At 36.6% G+C, this 16,273-nt stretch overlaps 1 protein-coding gene across 1 annotated transcript in view; it reads right to left on the bottom strand.

Annotated features, from left to right (window-relative positions):
- Window positions 1–486: 486 nt before the first annotated feature.
- Window positions 487–16,273, bottom strand: part of gabra6b (gamma-aminobutyric acid type A receptor subunit alpha6b) — a 52,815-nt gene continuing 37,028 nt past the window's right edge. The window contains exons 9-10 of the mRNA XM_056447093.1: window positions 15,035–15,285; window positions 487–825 (exon numbers count right to left, since the gene is read on the bottom strand). Coding sequence (XP_056303068.1) covers window positions 816–825; window positions 15,035–15,285 — 261 coding nt within the window. The 3' untranslated portion in view covers window positions 487–815. The remainder of the gene's footprint in view (window positions 826–15,034; window positions 15,286–16,273) is intronic.

The following is a 16,273-nucleotide window of genomic DNA, read 5'->3' as shown; positions in this document are numbered from 1 at the left end:
GATTTGGAGGTCGAAGTATGAGAAGGAGCGCTATCCTGCTGAAGAATTCGGCCTCTCCTGTGGTTTGTAATGTAATGGGCAGCACAAATGTCTTGATACCTCAGGCTGTTGATGGTGCCATCCACTCTGCAGATCTCTCCTATGCCCCCATACTGAATATAACCCCAAACTATGATTTTTCCTTCACCAAACTTGACTGATACTGTGGCATAATAATCTATCTTCTGCAACTTTTCCAAATGATCAACTTGAAGTCAAGTTATTATTTGTTACACATATATATATATATATATATATATATATATATATATATATATATATATATATATATATATATATAAAATTCAGGGGGGCTAATAATTCTGACTTCAACTGTATATATATGATATATGATAGGCAGGTAATAAGTCAGTAGTTAATGGTGTGAATTGTTACTTAAACTATAGTGTCTCTGAAATATTTGTCCTGTGAGTGTTTTGTGTGTGTATGTGTGTGTGTTTGTGTGTGTAATTAACTGATAGTGTCCAAACCAGTGCCACAAATGCCATTGAGCTTGAATGTCTTTAGGGAGAAGGGAAATCATTCTGCAGTCGGAGAGTTTCATGCCAGAGCGATGAGAGGTCAAAACATGCTACAGGGCCGGTGGAGAGGGAAGGCCAAAGGTGGAGAAGAGTACCACCGTCCCTCTCAAAACAATCACAGTTACACCTTCAGCAGCAGTGTCTCTCATCTATCCATACATCCATACATACATCCTTCAGTTTATAAGATGGTGATTGTCTTCAGTCGTCCTTCTTTGCAGGTTCTAACAGCACTCACACTTCCCTGAAAAAGAAAAACAGAGGGGGGATGAGTCAAATGAGAAACAATTACTAACATTATAGTATGGGGGGGGGGGGGTGATGTAATGTTCAATCCACTTAAATTTATAGAAACTAACAAGTTAACTTGATTCCTTCATGTTTACAGTGTAAGAGATTTTGGAAATGCTAATGTTAGCCTGATAGCACTGAAAGCCTTGTGTCCCTTCCTGTAAATTACTGACAAACACGACAACATCACCAAAATATATCAGGTAACGTTCACCAGAAAGACAACGTTATAATACTTTATAGTTATTTAAAGGTCTTTAGTGATTTAAAGGTCTGTTTTTAGGTGTTATAAGAATTTTTTGGAAAATGCTATCGTTAGCCTGATAGCACTGAAAGCTTTAAATTCCTCCCTGCAAATCGCTGACAAACATGACAACATTACCATAATGCATCGTCATTCACTAGAAAGACAACGTTATGGTATTTTATAGTGATTGAAAGGTCCCGTGAAACTAAAATCTGATTTTTAGGTGTTATAGTAGACTTTGCAAAATGCTATCATTAATAGCAATTAAAGCCTTATGTTTCTCCATGCAAATCTACATCAACATCACTATAATACATCTCGTAACGTTCACCAGAAAGACAACTTTATAGTACAGTTAGTGATTTAAAGTTCCTGTGAAACTAAAATAGTGTTTATAGGTGTTATAAGACTTTTTGGAAAATGCTAATGTTAGCCAGATAGCATTGAAAACCTTACGTTCCTGCAAGCAAATCGCAGACAAACTGACAACATCACCATAATACATCACGTAACGTTCACCAGAAAGACAACTTTATAGTACAGATAGTGATTTAAAGGTCCTGGGAAATTAAAATAATGTTTATAGGTGTTATAAGATATTTTTGAAAATGCTAACGTTAGCCTGATAGCACTGAAAGCTTTACATTCCTTCCAGCAAATCGCAGACAAACATGACAACATTACCATAATACATCATCATTCAATAGAAAGACAACGTTATGGTATTTTATAGTGCTTGAAATGTCCTGTGAAACTAAAATAGTATTTTTAGGTGTTATAGTAGATTTTGCAAAATGCTATCATTAATAGCACTGAAAGCCTTATGTTTCTCCATGCAAATCTACAACAACATCACCATAATACATCACGTAACGTTCACCAGAAGGACAACTTTATAGTACAGTTAGTGATTTAAAGTTCCTGTGAAACTAAAATAGTGTTTTTAGGTGTTATAAGACTTTTTGGAAAATAGTAATGTTAGCCAGATAGCATTGAAAACCTTACGTTCCTGCAAGCAAATGGCAGACAAACTGACAACATCACCATAATACATCACGTAACTTTCACCAGAAAGACAACTTTATAGTACAGATAGTGATTTAAAGGTCCTGTGAAATTAAAATAATGTTTATAGGTGTTATAAGAGATTTTGGAAAATGCTAACGTTAGCCTGATAGCACTGAAAGCTTTACATTCCTTCCTGCAAATCGCAGACAAACATGACAACATTACCATAATACATCAAGTATCATTCACTAGAAAGACAATGTTATAGTACTTTATAGTGATTGAAAGGTTCTGTGAAACTAAAATAATGTTTTTAGGTGTTATAGTAGATTTTGGAAAATGCTAACGTTAGTCTGATAGCACTGAAAACCTTATTTCCCTCCCTGTAAATCGCAGACAAACATCACCATAATACATCACGTAACATTAACTAAAAAGACATTGTTATAATACTTTATAGTGATTAAAAAGTCCTGTGAAACTAAAATAATGTTTTTAGGTGTTTTAGCCCTACTGAAAAAAAAAACAGCTTAAACCAGCATAGGCTGGTGGGCTGGTTTTAGGTGGTTGACCAGGCTGGTTTTAGAGGGGTTTTGGCCATTTCCAGGCTGGTTTCCAGCCATTTCCAGCCTGGTCTTAGCTGGTCAGGCTGGAAAATGACCAGCCAAAACCAGCTATGTCCAGCTTAAACCAGGCTGGTCAAGTTGGCTTTAGCTGGATTTAACTGGTCGTTTTCCAGCCTGACCAGCTAAGACCAGGCTGGAAATGGCTGGAAACCAGCCTGGAAATGGCCAAAACCCCTCTAAAACCAGCTAAAACCAGCCAACCAGCCTAGGCTTGTTGTTGCTAGATTGGATATGGATGCATCCGGAAGTTAACGAGATTTCTTTATATTATTTATGAAATTTCCCTTTTATTGTATATTATTAACTCCAACCCCAACTCTAAACCCAACCATCACAGTACTGTAAAAATATTAATTCTTGTTATACAGTGTCATAAAAAAATGCTGCTATATTAATGTGCATATCGCACTTCCGGCCAGCCGCGTATCCGATCTAGACTTTACCGCTTTGCGTCCTTCTCTGCAAATCACAGACAAACATGACAACATCACCATAATACATCATGTAACATTCACCAGAGAGACAACTTCATAGTACAGTTAGTGATTTACAGGTCCTGTGAAACTCAAATGGTGTTTTTTAAGTGTTAGCATCAGCATGTTAGTGTTAAGAATATTTATAAACTAGTGTGCTCCAAAACAGTGACAGAATTCACATTTAGAAGATATAAACCTAATGTAAACATCCAAAGCTTGCAGTTTGTCACTTCCACCTAAATGGATCAACAATGTTTTTGACATCACCTCATACTTCAGTTTCTCATCAAATCTTCTGACCAATCAAATGGTCATAAGTATCTAATATGCCCCGCCCCTTCAAGATGCGTCTCATTTGCTTTTCATTTGATGCGCTTGATCTCAACCACTCCCACTGGCAGAGTTGTGATTTTATTAAAAAAAAAAACACGCTACTGGCTGTTTTTTGTAAAGGGGAGGAGCTACTCTATGACCCACCCTGTCTTCATGTTATAGTTGGGATTACTTCAAATTTCTGCACAAAACTGCACGTTTCAAAGCACTTAATTAGAGGATTAATAGTGACCTTTAATAATTGCATCTTTATTATTTGCATTTAGCGATGCAGTGGTGCAGTAGGTAGTGCTATCGCCTTACAGCAAGAAGGTCGTTGGTTCAAGCCTCAGCTGGGTCAGTTGCCGTTTCTGTGTGGAGTTTGCATGTTTTCTCTGCGTTTGTGCGGGTTTCCTCCGGGTGCTCCGGTTCCCCCCACAGTCCAAAGACATGCGGTACAGGTGGGCTAAACTGTCTGAAATGTATGAGTGTGAGTGAGTGTGTATGGGTATCCCAGTGATGGGTTGTGGCTGAAAGGGCATCTGCGTAAAACAAATGCTGGATAAGTTGGCGGTTCATTCTGCTGTGGAGACCCCTAATTGAGACTAAGCTGAAAAGAAAATTAATGAATGAATATTTGCATTGAGGTGGCACAGGGGCTTAGTGGTTAGCACTGTTGCCTCACAACAAGAAAGTCACTGGTTGGAGTCCCGGCTGGACCACTCTGTATTTCTGTGTCAACTTTTCATGTTCTTCCCAAATGTTCACGTGGGTTTCCTCCAGATGGTCTGGTTTCCCCTGCAGTCCAAAGACATGCGATGTAGGTGAATTGCGTAAACAAAATTGGTCATAATGTATGAGTGTGTGTCTGAAAATGAGAGAGTATGAGTGTTTTTTCAGTACTGGGTTATGGCTGGAAGGCCATCGGCTGTGTAAAAAAGTGCTGAAATAGTTGGCGGTTCATGCTGCCATGGTATCCCCTGATAAATATGGGACTAAGCTTAAGGAAAATGAATAAAAGGATGATTGAATTGTTATTTGCATTCCTCAAAACAACTTGTACAGTGCTAACAGCAAAACATGATGGATTACCTGGAAAACCTATTACTCACTTAATCTATAGGTGATCTCTCAAAAGGTCAGTATTTACGTCAATGAACATATGAAATACATTGATTAGGTTAACTAGGCAAGTTATGTTAATTAGATCAAGTCATTGGAAAGCAGTGGGCTTGTTCCGTGGCCAATCGAAGGAGACAAATCTTAAGGGAGCTAATAATATTGAGCTTAAATATATACAGACATGGACAACATTTTTAGTAGCCTTCCATTGAAGAAAGAAAAACCACAGTAGACACTGAGACAACTTGACTGTAGTGATTAATCCAACCCAGGCTCATTCTGAAAACATACCACTATATACATTTCTGGAGAGTGCCGAAGGTACTTTTTTTTGCAGTTTTTGTTTTCGCGAATCCACCAGAGGCCGCTGTGCATGCTTTTTAAGATTTGAAAATTCTCTCGCAAGTGCCATTCGCGCCTGCTGTGTTTGCGTAAATCCACCAGAGGTCGCTGTTGACTGACTGACTGACTGACTAAATTAATGACTGACTGACTGATCGACCGACCCACCCTCCTCCTTCCCTAAACCCAACCAATAGTGTTTTCAAAAGCACAGATTGACCCCCCACCCACTTCTCTAAACCCAACCGAAAACCAATCCAGAAAAAGAAAAGCCCTCGCCTGATTTTTACCACGTTTTCAGATTTTATCACATTCTCACCCTGTTATTTATTTATTTTTTGGTCTTCTGTTTTTGTCTTCCCGCTTTCTAGAACCGTTCTTCACCGGACTCAAACCCAGTCATCCTGATCAACTCATCTTTGCGTCTGAAGTTCGCCGACGTACATGGCAAGCTAACAGGACAAACTGGTTACAGTGGGAAAACAGTCCATATGCAGGTAAGCAGTCAGCTGGTAAGAGCGAAAAGGAACGCCGTCATACCTCCCCGTATCATTTATTTTAAAGACGAAATGCATCCATACATACTTCTGGCTACATAATTTGCGATCTCCAGAAACGTATACAGGGGTACGTTTTAGAATGATCCTATGTTGGATTAATCAAAAAATAGTGAAAATAAACGAATGGAAATCAGATGTGGCTCAATAGAAGCATTAAAAAAGACAAACTAATGAAACTGGCTTGGACAAAATTAACAGGTAGCAATAATAATATAGGTAAACATCTGTACATGTATAAATAATCAACGTTTTTTATTCTAGTCTAACTTAAAGTAATCACTTTTCTTCAGCAAAAAATAAATAAATAAATAAATTCTAGGAAATAATGTGAAAATGTCCTTGGCTCTGTTAAACATCACTTGTGAAATACTTTGAAAAAGACTTCAAGTTGCACAATAGTGTTAATCAGTTTAAAATTACTTAATGACCTTCTCAGAATTCTCAGTGGCTTTAGTGTATTTTCTCAGATCAGAAATGACATTTTCAAAACTGCTTGTTCGACCTCCACATCATCTAGCTACTTCATTTCATACAATCAGTCTCTCATTGTTTATACATGTTCTGTTTGCTTTTGTGCATTCAAGCAATTGATTCTGTAGTTTGTCTGTAGTTTCCAGCTGCTAATATCCTGTTGCTAAAAATGTGTTATATAGTTTTCTGTGGGTTCCCCAAGGGGCAACCTCCCGCTCTCCCTCGGGAAGCCAATACGGAAGTAACTAAAACTGCAATTCATCGACTCGCCTTGGGGGGCTGGCTCCAGGAAGTCCAGGTCATTTCTGACTGCAGTGGGAAATTGGCCATTTTTACAGCTGATAAAAACATGCTTACAGCCTGGTACAAAAGATGGCTTTGGTGTATATAGCCATGATTAACCTTCATGACAACTGTGAGGGGGGTGAATTTTTATATAACTCATCCGTTTCGTTTTATTAAGTTATATTAAGTCTGCATAATTAAGGGCGTGGCCACTTGAGTGACAGCTAGGTCTCGCTGCTCGCTGTCTCGTCACCTGAGCTGATTACAGCTAATTAGCCGATAAACTCGGCATTTACATCGCATTTTTGTGTTGGTTAATGTTTCTTTACACAGTCAATTGCCTTTTGGGATTATTTTCTACAATTATCAGATGATATGGGATGCTGTGTGCACTTAATTGTGCTCACAAACCATTTACATGGCCTCCGTTTCCCTGGTGAGTAAAGTTATATACTTGTATACCATCTCTATAAATGTGTGTGCTTTATTTAAGATCATTTATCATTTATAATGTTCTTTAGAGCTGTAATGCCCTCCAGAATCTGACAGATTGATTAGCTGTAGGCTCTAGAACAGTCATCTGAAGCATTATCATACAGTGTTATGCTGGATTTCATCAATAGTCTTGGATTTACTAACACACACTATAATTGAAGTGTTTGGACGTATTTCGGGTTTTCCTCCTGTTGAAAAATGTCATAAGAACAATGTTTAGTGGCTCAGTGTATTACTACAGTGTTTTTATAAGTCTAAACACTTTATTGATATAGTGTACAGCCAAGCACATGTGGTCAGAACACAAACGAGTCGCAGGTAATAAAGTATCAAGCGTTTCTCCCAAAGTAAAGTCTGTCTGCCAGGTCTAAGCAATGTGCCAGCAGGTGTCTGGAGCTCCGCTCACTCTCCGCCTCTTTGCCCTTGTTTGGTATCCCGCCGTGGGTGCGATGACGCGCGAACAAAATGGCGACGGTTGGCCGCGCCTACTTTTAGCTTCATTTGCGCTCTTCAGAAACCTATGGGTGACGTCACGGATGCTCCGTCCATATATTTTACAGTCTATGGGTTTCCCCCACAGTCCAAAGACATGCGGTACAGGTACAGGTGAATTGGGAAGGCTAAATTGTCTGTAGTGTATGTGTGTGAATGAGAGTGTGGATGTTTCCAAGAGAGGTTAAGCAGCTGGAAGGGCATTCGCTGCGCAAAACATGTGCTGGATAAGTTGGCAGTTCATTCCACTGTGGTGGATGTTTCCAAGAGAGGTTTAGCAGCTGGAAGGGCATTCGCTGCGCAAAACATGTGCTGGATAAGTTGGCAGTTCATTCCACTGTGGCGGCCACGGATTAATAAAGGGACTAAGCCGAAAAGAAAATGTCTTACCCTTAAAACATATCCATTAGTTTATCAAATACCTCATTAAATGCAAAACGACTGATCTAGTTATCACAATCTGACCAATTGATTTGAATTATGTCATGAATTATGCTAATTAATCTTGATTTTCACCAATGAAGAGAATGTAGATGGTAAACCAATGATAATATTTCACCCTAATAACTTTCAGTTCAGTTTTAGCGATCTTCATGTTGACAATCGCGCTCCCTTCGCAGTGCACTTTGAAATCATTCATGTAATTTTGAACGCAGCCATTGCTCATGACGAAAGCTTTAGGTGACCAAGTGAATGTTATGTTATGTCTCCAAAGCTTGTGAAAACAAAAATATATAGCATATGTAAGAGGCTAAATTATTATATGCGTTTGTTTACATGACAAAACATGTATTTTTGACTCAAGAAGGTCCATACTGGCTCCAAAGGCAGATACTGATAAGATCAGGGCCTGGTATGTGGACTTTGGGGGTTTTACGATGTGGTCACATGTTGATTGGTCAGTTTGAATGTCTCAGCATTTTGGGCTTTAGTCATATGGTCAAGAAAGATACAAAATAGTTGGTAAAACGCTGCTCTGCCTCTTTTCTTTTCCTGGTCTGCTTTCCTCTGCTCCTCTCCTCCTCTGGAGTCTATCCTCTCTGACTCTACTGCAATCAGGCTAACTTCTGGGCCTGCTCTCTTTGTCTCTTTCTCCCTCCCCCTGTGTCTCTCCTTCTACCTCTGGTAACTTTAATTTTACATTTAAGCTGGGTACAATTTATATCATATGCTTTATCATTCCATATTTATCATTTTATACAGTTATTTTGTAATTAATTCAGTTGTAACTATAGAGAATTATTGTCATTAAATCATTTCATTTTCAAGAATTTCTGAATTACTTTTGATTTAACATCAACACTTAACTGTTCCATATTGCAATACAATACAACCACAAGATATATTAACGCTATCCCACATTTATAGCTATTAATACTGATAAAAGATTGCCCATTCGGCAGAACTACAGTTCGAACCGCTGTGGTTTAAAACCCATTCTTACACATACGTTAATGCTTTTAATTTATAGGTTATTAAGAAATGTCTGCTGTAGGCCTATATGACATGGGCCTGTTGGCTAGAACATTTCTGCAGTGGTTTGAATGTCAAATTGTACTTAAAAAAGGTTTGAGCCTCGCTGGTTTGAGCCTCGGCTGGGTCAGTTGGCATTTCTGTTTCCTCCGGGTGCTCCAGTTTTTGTTAACTATAGTAACATTGGTCACAGCTACCAAGCTGACCAATCACAGAGCTTGCGGTATTCATTGTTGCAATGTGTAGTTACATTTTTTGAGAAGTGCGCATCAACCACAGCGAGGGCTATGCGACCACATGAAGGCTGTGCCGGACCATACGTGTGCTCGACTCAGAAGGATAAATCAGCCTTTAAGAGGAGTTAAGCTTTAAATAAAAAAAAATCAGAAAAGAGTTTGATAATTGTTATGAGGAAGATGCTAATGGTTTAATCTGATTCAATAATTTATGCTAAGTTAAGGGCAAAATACATTCTGCGCTGCCGCGCATGGTCTAACAATGTTGAGCTTATTCTGTTAATGAGTTATGGGTGTGTTTTGAGCATAACCTGTATTAAACCAATCAGAGTCTCATCTCACATTCCCTTTAAGAGTCAGTTGCGTCGTGCCATGGCGCGTTTGCTATTTACATGGCCGACTTTGTAAGTGGAAAAATTAACGCTTCACTAGCGAGAAAACAGTTAAACAGAGGATCAGCAGCACAAGGATAACAAATGAGCCTTCTACATTTACTTTCACTTTCTCTTTCTTTCTTTTGTGGATAAGGAAACCGTGTTGTACGCACAGACATTCATTAGCCTACATAATTCATTTTAAATGTAAACATTTAAATTAATAATAAATTTAAGATTTGCTTGAAAACCAGCAAATGAATAAATACGCAATAATAACAAAGTGTGGTCAAAAAACTGAGGTATATCCAAACACACGTCCAAAACCTAATGTGTAATGTTTAGAAATGGTAAAACTCTAATGTTTAATGTTCAAAAATGGTAAAACTCTAATGTTTAATGTTCAGAAATGGTAAAACTCTAATGTTTAATGTTCAGAAATGGTAAAACTCTAATGTTTAATGTTCAGAAATGGTAAAACTCTAATGTTTAATGTTCAGAAATGGTAAAACTCTAATGTTTAATGTTCAAATATGGTAAAACTCTAATGTTTAATGTTCAAAATGGTAAAACTCTAATGTTTAATGTTCAAGTATGGTAAAACTCTAATGTTTAATGTTCAAAATGGTAAAACTCTAATGTTTAATGTTCAAGTATGGTAAAACTCTAATGTTTAATGTTCAGAAATGGTAAAACTCTAATGTTTAATGTTCAAATATGGTAAAACTCTAATGTTTAATGTTCAAAATGGTAAAACTCTAATGTTTAATGTTCAAATATGGTAAAACTCTAATGTTTAATGTTCAAAATGGTAAAACTCTAATGTTTAATGTTCAAGTATGGTAAAACTCTAATGTTTAATGTTCAAAATGGTAAAACTCTAATGTTTAATGTTCAAGTATGGTAAAACTCTAATGTTTAATGTTCAGAAATGGTAAAACTCTAATGTTTATTGTTCAAATATGGTAAAACTCTAATGTTTAATGTTTAGAAATGGTAAAACTCTAATGTTTAATGTTCAAATATGATAAAACTCTAATGTTTAATGTTCAAAATGGTAAAACTCTAATGTTTAATGTTCAAATATAGTAAAACTCTTATGTTTAATGTTCAGAAATGGTAAAACTCTAATGTTTAATGTTCAAATATGATAAAACTCTAATGTTTAATGTTCAAAATGGTAAAACTCTAATGTTTAATGTTCAAATATAGTAAAACTCTATGTTTAATGTTCAAAATGGTAAAACTCTAATGTTTAATGTTCAAGTATGGTAAAACTCTAATGTTTAATGTTCAGAAATGGTAAAACTCTAATGTGTAATGTTCAAGTATGGTAAAACTCTAATGTTTAATGTTCAGAAATGGTAAAACTCTAATGTGTAATGTTCAGAAATGGTAAAACTCTAATGTTTAATGTTCAAATATGGTAAAACTCTCTCTAATGTTTAATGTTCAAATATGGTAAAACTCTAATGTTTAACCTAAAAAAACCTTTTAACCTTAAAAGCTATTGTGCCTTTATTTCAGGTAGTGTGAATCCATAATGAACTGATAAATCTGGGTCTCCAGGTCTCACGTTCAACATTTCCTGACACATCTTAGATGGGCAGTAATTGAATGATCATTACACCAAAGTTATGGCAAAGGCCCGCGTGAAGATGGGAAAATGGGGGATTTCAGGCAGCGTTGACATTTATTGCCTTTGATTTATGAGAGAAGCACTTCCTCTCGCGTCTGGCACTCCAGTGGGCAATAAAGCGAAGAGCTTATCACCTGCAGGTAGCTTCTCTGAAACTGCTGCATACATGTGCATACACACACACACACACATATCAAACTCAGCCAATGTGCTTCCTTAATGTCCAGACCTGAATGGAACTATTCATTAAAAAGCCACCAGCAGGCTAGTAGAACCCACTATGATTTCTTTGTGAGGCACACACCAACATACTGAATGTGTGTGTGTGTGTGTGTATGAAAGAGGAGATATCTCCTATTTTCCCTTTGTCCCAATGGCAGCTCTTTCAGAGAGGCTTTGAGGCCTTTTTATATTTCATTCTTTTTCCTTGGGATTTGAAAAGAGAAAGGTGACACAAGGACAGGGAGAACCTGACCCATGTTCAGTTCACGAAAGAAAAGGCGAAATTAATGCAAATGAACTTGTTGGAATGAATGTCTCTCACTTTTAGGACATTCACAAAATAGACTGTTTAATATTACACACGTAGGATATACTGAAAACAATGACCCGGTTCTAGGAAACACTCCAATACTACTGCCGATTCATTACAATTGAATAGAAACAGTTCATTTAGACAGTTTTAAATCCATTTTAGCTGATAAAGTTAACATTTTGAATTACTGAATATATTTGTAACACTTTATAATAAGTCAATGCACAATGAATCATTTATTATGTATTTGCAAATAGTTATTTCATTATCTGTTAAGCATTAACTCTACATTAACAGACATCAGTAAGCAGTTTATAAATAAAGCTACAGATGCTGCATTCCTGACGTATAAGCGCATGTATAATGTGCTTAATGATTGCAATTTTTCATACTTTGTTAATAATTTGTTTTTCATTACAAAATGAAGTACTGAATAAATCTGTTTTTGTTTTTTGTATTTTATATATGATGGTGTATTCTATGTTATTATGCTGTGCTTCTATTTTAGGTGTGACTTTTTAACATTCTGTAAGATGTTGTTATACACATACAACTGTTATTTCTGAATGCGTGACGCTGGGATTTAGATGATTTCAAACAAAACTATTTGCTGAACATGTAGTACGTTGCCTAAAGCATTCACTCCATCTCATTTTTGGCGGAAATGGCGTTTAGCGGTTTTAGCATCTGAACTCTTCATATATACAAATAAAAATAGACTCTTCAGAGTTTTCAAATCTGTGTTTGAATATCAATACGATCAAAAAACGACTATTTTATGACTTGATCTGCTGATCTGCGTTTGTCAACCCCAGGGGGTTAATAATTAAAGTCCACATAAAAGGAAGTATTTTTCAAGGACATAAATAGATGTAGCTAGTTATACAACATCACAGATCAGTGGCACACAGCTTTTCACAATAATAAACACTTTGCTCAGGTGTGATGGTTATACATAGATGCGTTTCCGCCATATTACGCAGCTGCTCATGATAACAGACAGGGAACAGAACTTTGCTAGCCATTCAGCATCCTATTTGGGCATCATTTGATGACTTTGTTCATCAAAGCTTAAAGAGTCAAGTGACCATGTGACCTCCAAAACAAACAGCTCCCTCTGCTCCTCATTAACCACAACACGCACATCTGAGTTTTAAAGGACAATAAAAAGTGTAACATTTAAATACATTTGACTTTGTAACAGGGGCGTCGCTTGACCCAATTTACTGGGGCATTTGATTGGTCAGATTTGATGAGAAACTGTTTGAGGTGGAAGTGACAAGCTTTAGATCAGGGGTGCCCAAACTTTTTCGTATGAAGGGCCACATATTAATGAGGGCCAGTTGGCGTTTCTGTGTGGAGTTTGCATGTTCTCACCATGTCCGTGTGGGTGTCCTCCGAGTGCTCCGGTTTCCCCCACAGTCCAAAGACATACGCTATAGGTGAAATGAATAAACTTTATAAGATGTTAATATAAGACTATATAGATGTTAATATTAGGTTAGATTTAGGTTAGAAGGACAATGTTATTTTGATCTTCAATAATGACGTCAAATGACGTTGATATTTGGTAGATTTTGGTTGTGTTGGAAAATAACCAAAATCCAACGTCGACCCAACATCTTAAACCAACGTCATATTGATGTCAAATACTGACATTTATTCATCAGGTTTGGCAATTAAAATCCAACATCTGATAGTGGTAACATCCACACAACGTCAAGCTGTAACATCATTAGATGTTGATATTTGGTTGATTTTAGGTTGGAAGTTGAACGTAGGACATTGATGTCTGTTGCTGAGTTCTGACATCAAGCCAATTTTAATTTCCAAACAAAATGCAGCATCTCCACGACGTTGGGGTACAACGTTAATCTGACGTCATGTTGACATCCTGTACCTGCTGGGTGTTCAAGGCCATTTTGGTCATCATACAGTAAACATCAGTCATCTTCTCATCAGTGACAGGCATCTAAACAGTCTCTGGGTCAATGCGTGTAAAGATTTTAGACATCTTCCCAGACACTTTGAATGCTTCCAAAGTTTGCTGCAATTATATATCGCCCATGTCTTAAGGTAGTTCATTATGATGCGAATTATCGTCTATGTGCGATTTGATTCGACAGCAATCAAAGGACTGATTTTTCTAATCCCCATATACAAGAAAAAATAAAGTAGTGACTGCAGGTTGAAGGAAAGTAGTGGAGTAAAAGTACCAATACAGCACTAAAAATGTACTCAAGGGAAAGTAAAAGTACATATTTTTAAAACTTGAGAGATTCCTTAAATTCCTGAGAGAAACAATTACAGAAATTTGAGTATTTGTCATTTATTACCTTACACCACTGATAATAGCACACAATTTAAACATTTTTTGAATTATATTCAGTGATTATTAATCAAAAGATGTTCCTTTAAGGATTTATTTATTTATTGAATTCCAGATCTTGCTCAGACACAGCTCTCCTATTATCGGATGATAAGTGATTATGGCTTCAGGAGAAAAAAAATATATGAGTTCCTTGAGGGATAATAAAGGGTAGGAGGTGAAAGAGAAAATAGCAGGGAAGAAATGTGCCCCGTGAAACCCGAAATTAGTCTCAGCATTGGCCAGGAATTAAATCTCTATTAAATATAAATGGCTTATCATCAAAATTCAACATTTGTCTTCTGTTCAGCAGCAGAGGTTATATTATATTATATTATATTATATTATATTATATTATATTATATTATATTATATTATATTATATTATATTATATTATATTATTCATTTTCTTTTCCGGCCACAGCGGAATGAACTACCAACTATTCCTGCATATGTTTTACACAGTGGATGCCCTTCCAGCTGCAACCCAGTACTAGAAAACAGCCATACACACTCATTCACTCACACACTATGGCCAATATAGTTTATTCAATTCTCATGTCCTTGGACTTATGGGGGAAACCAGAGTACCCAGAGGAAACCCACACGAACACGGGGAGAACATGCAAACTCCACACAGAAATGCCAACTGACCCAGCTGAGGCTCGAACCAGTGACCTTCTTGTTGTGAGGCGACAGTGCTAACCACTGAGCCACCGTGCCGCCTATACATTAATATCTGTGTTTATATACATTACATTAGTATATTCCGAAGCCAAAACGGGAACTGATCTAACAAAAACTACAGAGGCCTCGAGCTTTAAATAGAAAATTTTATTAAGAAATTGCTAATGGTCTAATCTGATTCAATGAATTATGCTAAGCTAAGTTAATAGTAACCACGCCAGAACAAGAAATCAGCTGAATGGGTTCAAAAATGGTTCAAGTCAACTGCTTAACCCTAGAAGACTTAAAATAACATAAAAAAGGTAGAGTGTTCCTTTAAGATATGATTGAATCGCCTTTTGTTACAGTTATGAAATAGTATAATGTTCCTGATCCAATGATATCACCACATTGAAACGGTCTTAAACTCCTACCTGGATTCCATTGTGTCTTTGGTGAGATAGACAATCCAGTAGACCAGGTTGAAGGCTCCAAAGGACAGAGGGAAAAGGATGCGTGAGTACTTGTCAATAATACTAGTTCCTGTCAGCATGTTGTTTGCAGGGACAGTGGAGCCTTGCTGGTGGAAATCAGGTTGAGATGACCTGGAGAACCTGTCAGTCGCGTTTCTTTGAGAGAGAGAGTTCATTCGTTTCTTCAGCACTCCTCCGGGGTCCAAAGGATTCTAGACACAGAGAGATTTGTGACATCAGAACAACAAAACAGTTGTAAGGCTGCTGACTGGTGAGGCTTTTTTACATTTGTGGGGGTTAGGAATGTATAATAGACAGGGAAACGGCGTGGTTATTATTTTGATGTTGATTTGATTATCATTTAAAAGGCACCTATTATGGAAAAATCTCTTTTATTAGGGGTTTTCATGACACTTTGATTGACATTCTCCCTTTGTATGTGTCCTCAGAGGGAGAAAACCCCACCCATTAATGACGATCTCTCCTTAATTATCATAGACAGTTTTGTTTTTGAATCTGCCACTATGCTGACACACAAGCATTTGTAGCTCCGCCCTCTCTTGAAAAGAGCGCAATCTTATTTGAATTTAAAGCGACAGTCACCAAAAAGACACAATTAGGATCAAAGCCTAAAAGGGGCAGTTTCAAAGACTTATAAAACATTTTCTGTGGGGCATTTTGAGCTGAAACTTCACATACACACACTAGGGACATCAGAGATGTATTTTATATTTTTTAATAAAGGGCATAATAGGTCCCCTTTAAATCTATTATGTCTCTTCAGTAAGACTTGAACTAAATCCCAAATTTATTTTTCATTTTCTTCGATTTTGTTTGATGCATCAGTTGATTGAACTTTTAAATGAATGACAACACTGTTTCAGAATTAAAAATATATTTGGGTTCCTAAAAAAATAAAGTATAACAGGTTTGGAATGACGGTAGACAACATTATATATAATAAATTTATATATAGTTATAACTTTATAATAGTTTAATTCTACTTCTTCTTATTATTATTATTATTAATAATAATAATAAATATTTCCCAAGTGACTTTAAAAAAGTAATGAATTTTTTTTACAGTATTTCTTATAATATTTTCTTCTGGAGAAATTTAGTTTGCCTGGAGTAAAAGCTTTTTTCTAAAATAAATAAATAAATAGTAATAATAATAATAATAATAATAATAATAATAAT

Source organism: Danio aesculapii, chromosome 21, assembly GCF_903798145.1.
Source record: "Danio aesculapii chromosome 21, fDanAes4.1, whole genome shotgun sequence".
Classification (NCBI taxonomy): Eukaryota; Metazoa; Chordata; class Actinopteri; order Cypriniformes; family Danionidae; genus Danio; species Danio aesculapii.
Note: the sequence above shows the minus strand (reverse complement) of the source record. Positions and strands in the feature narration are given on the sequence as shown.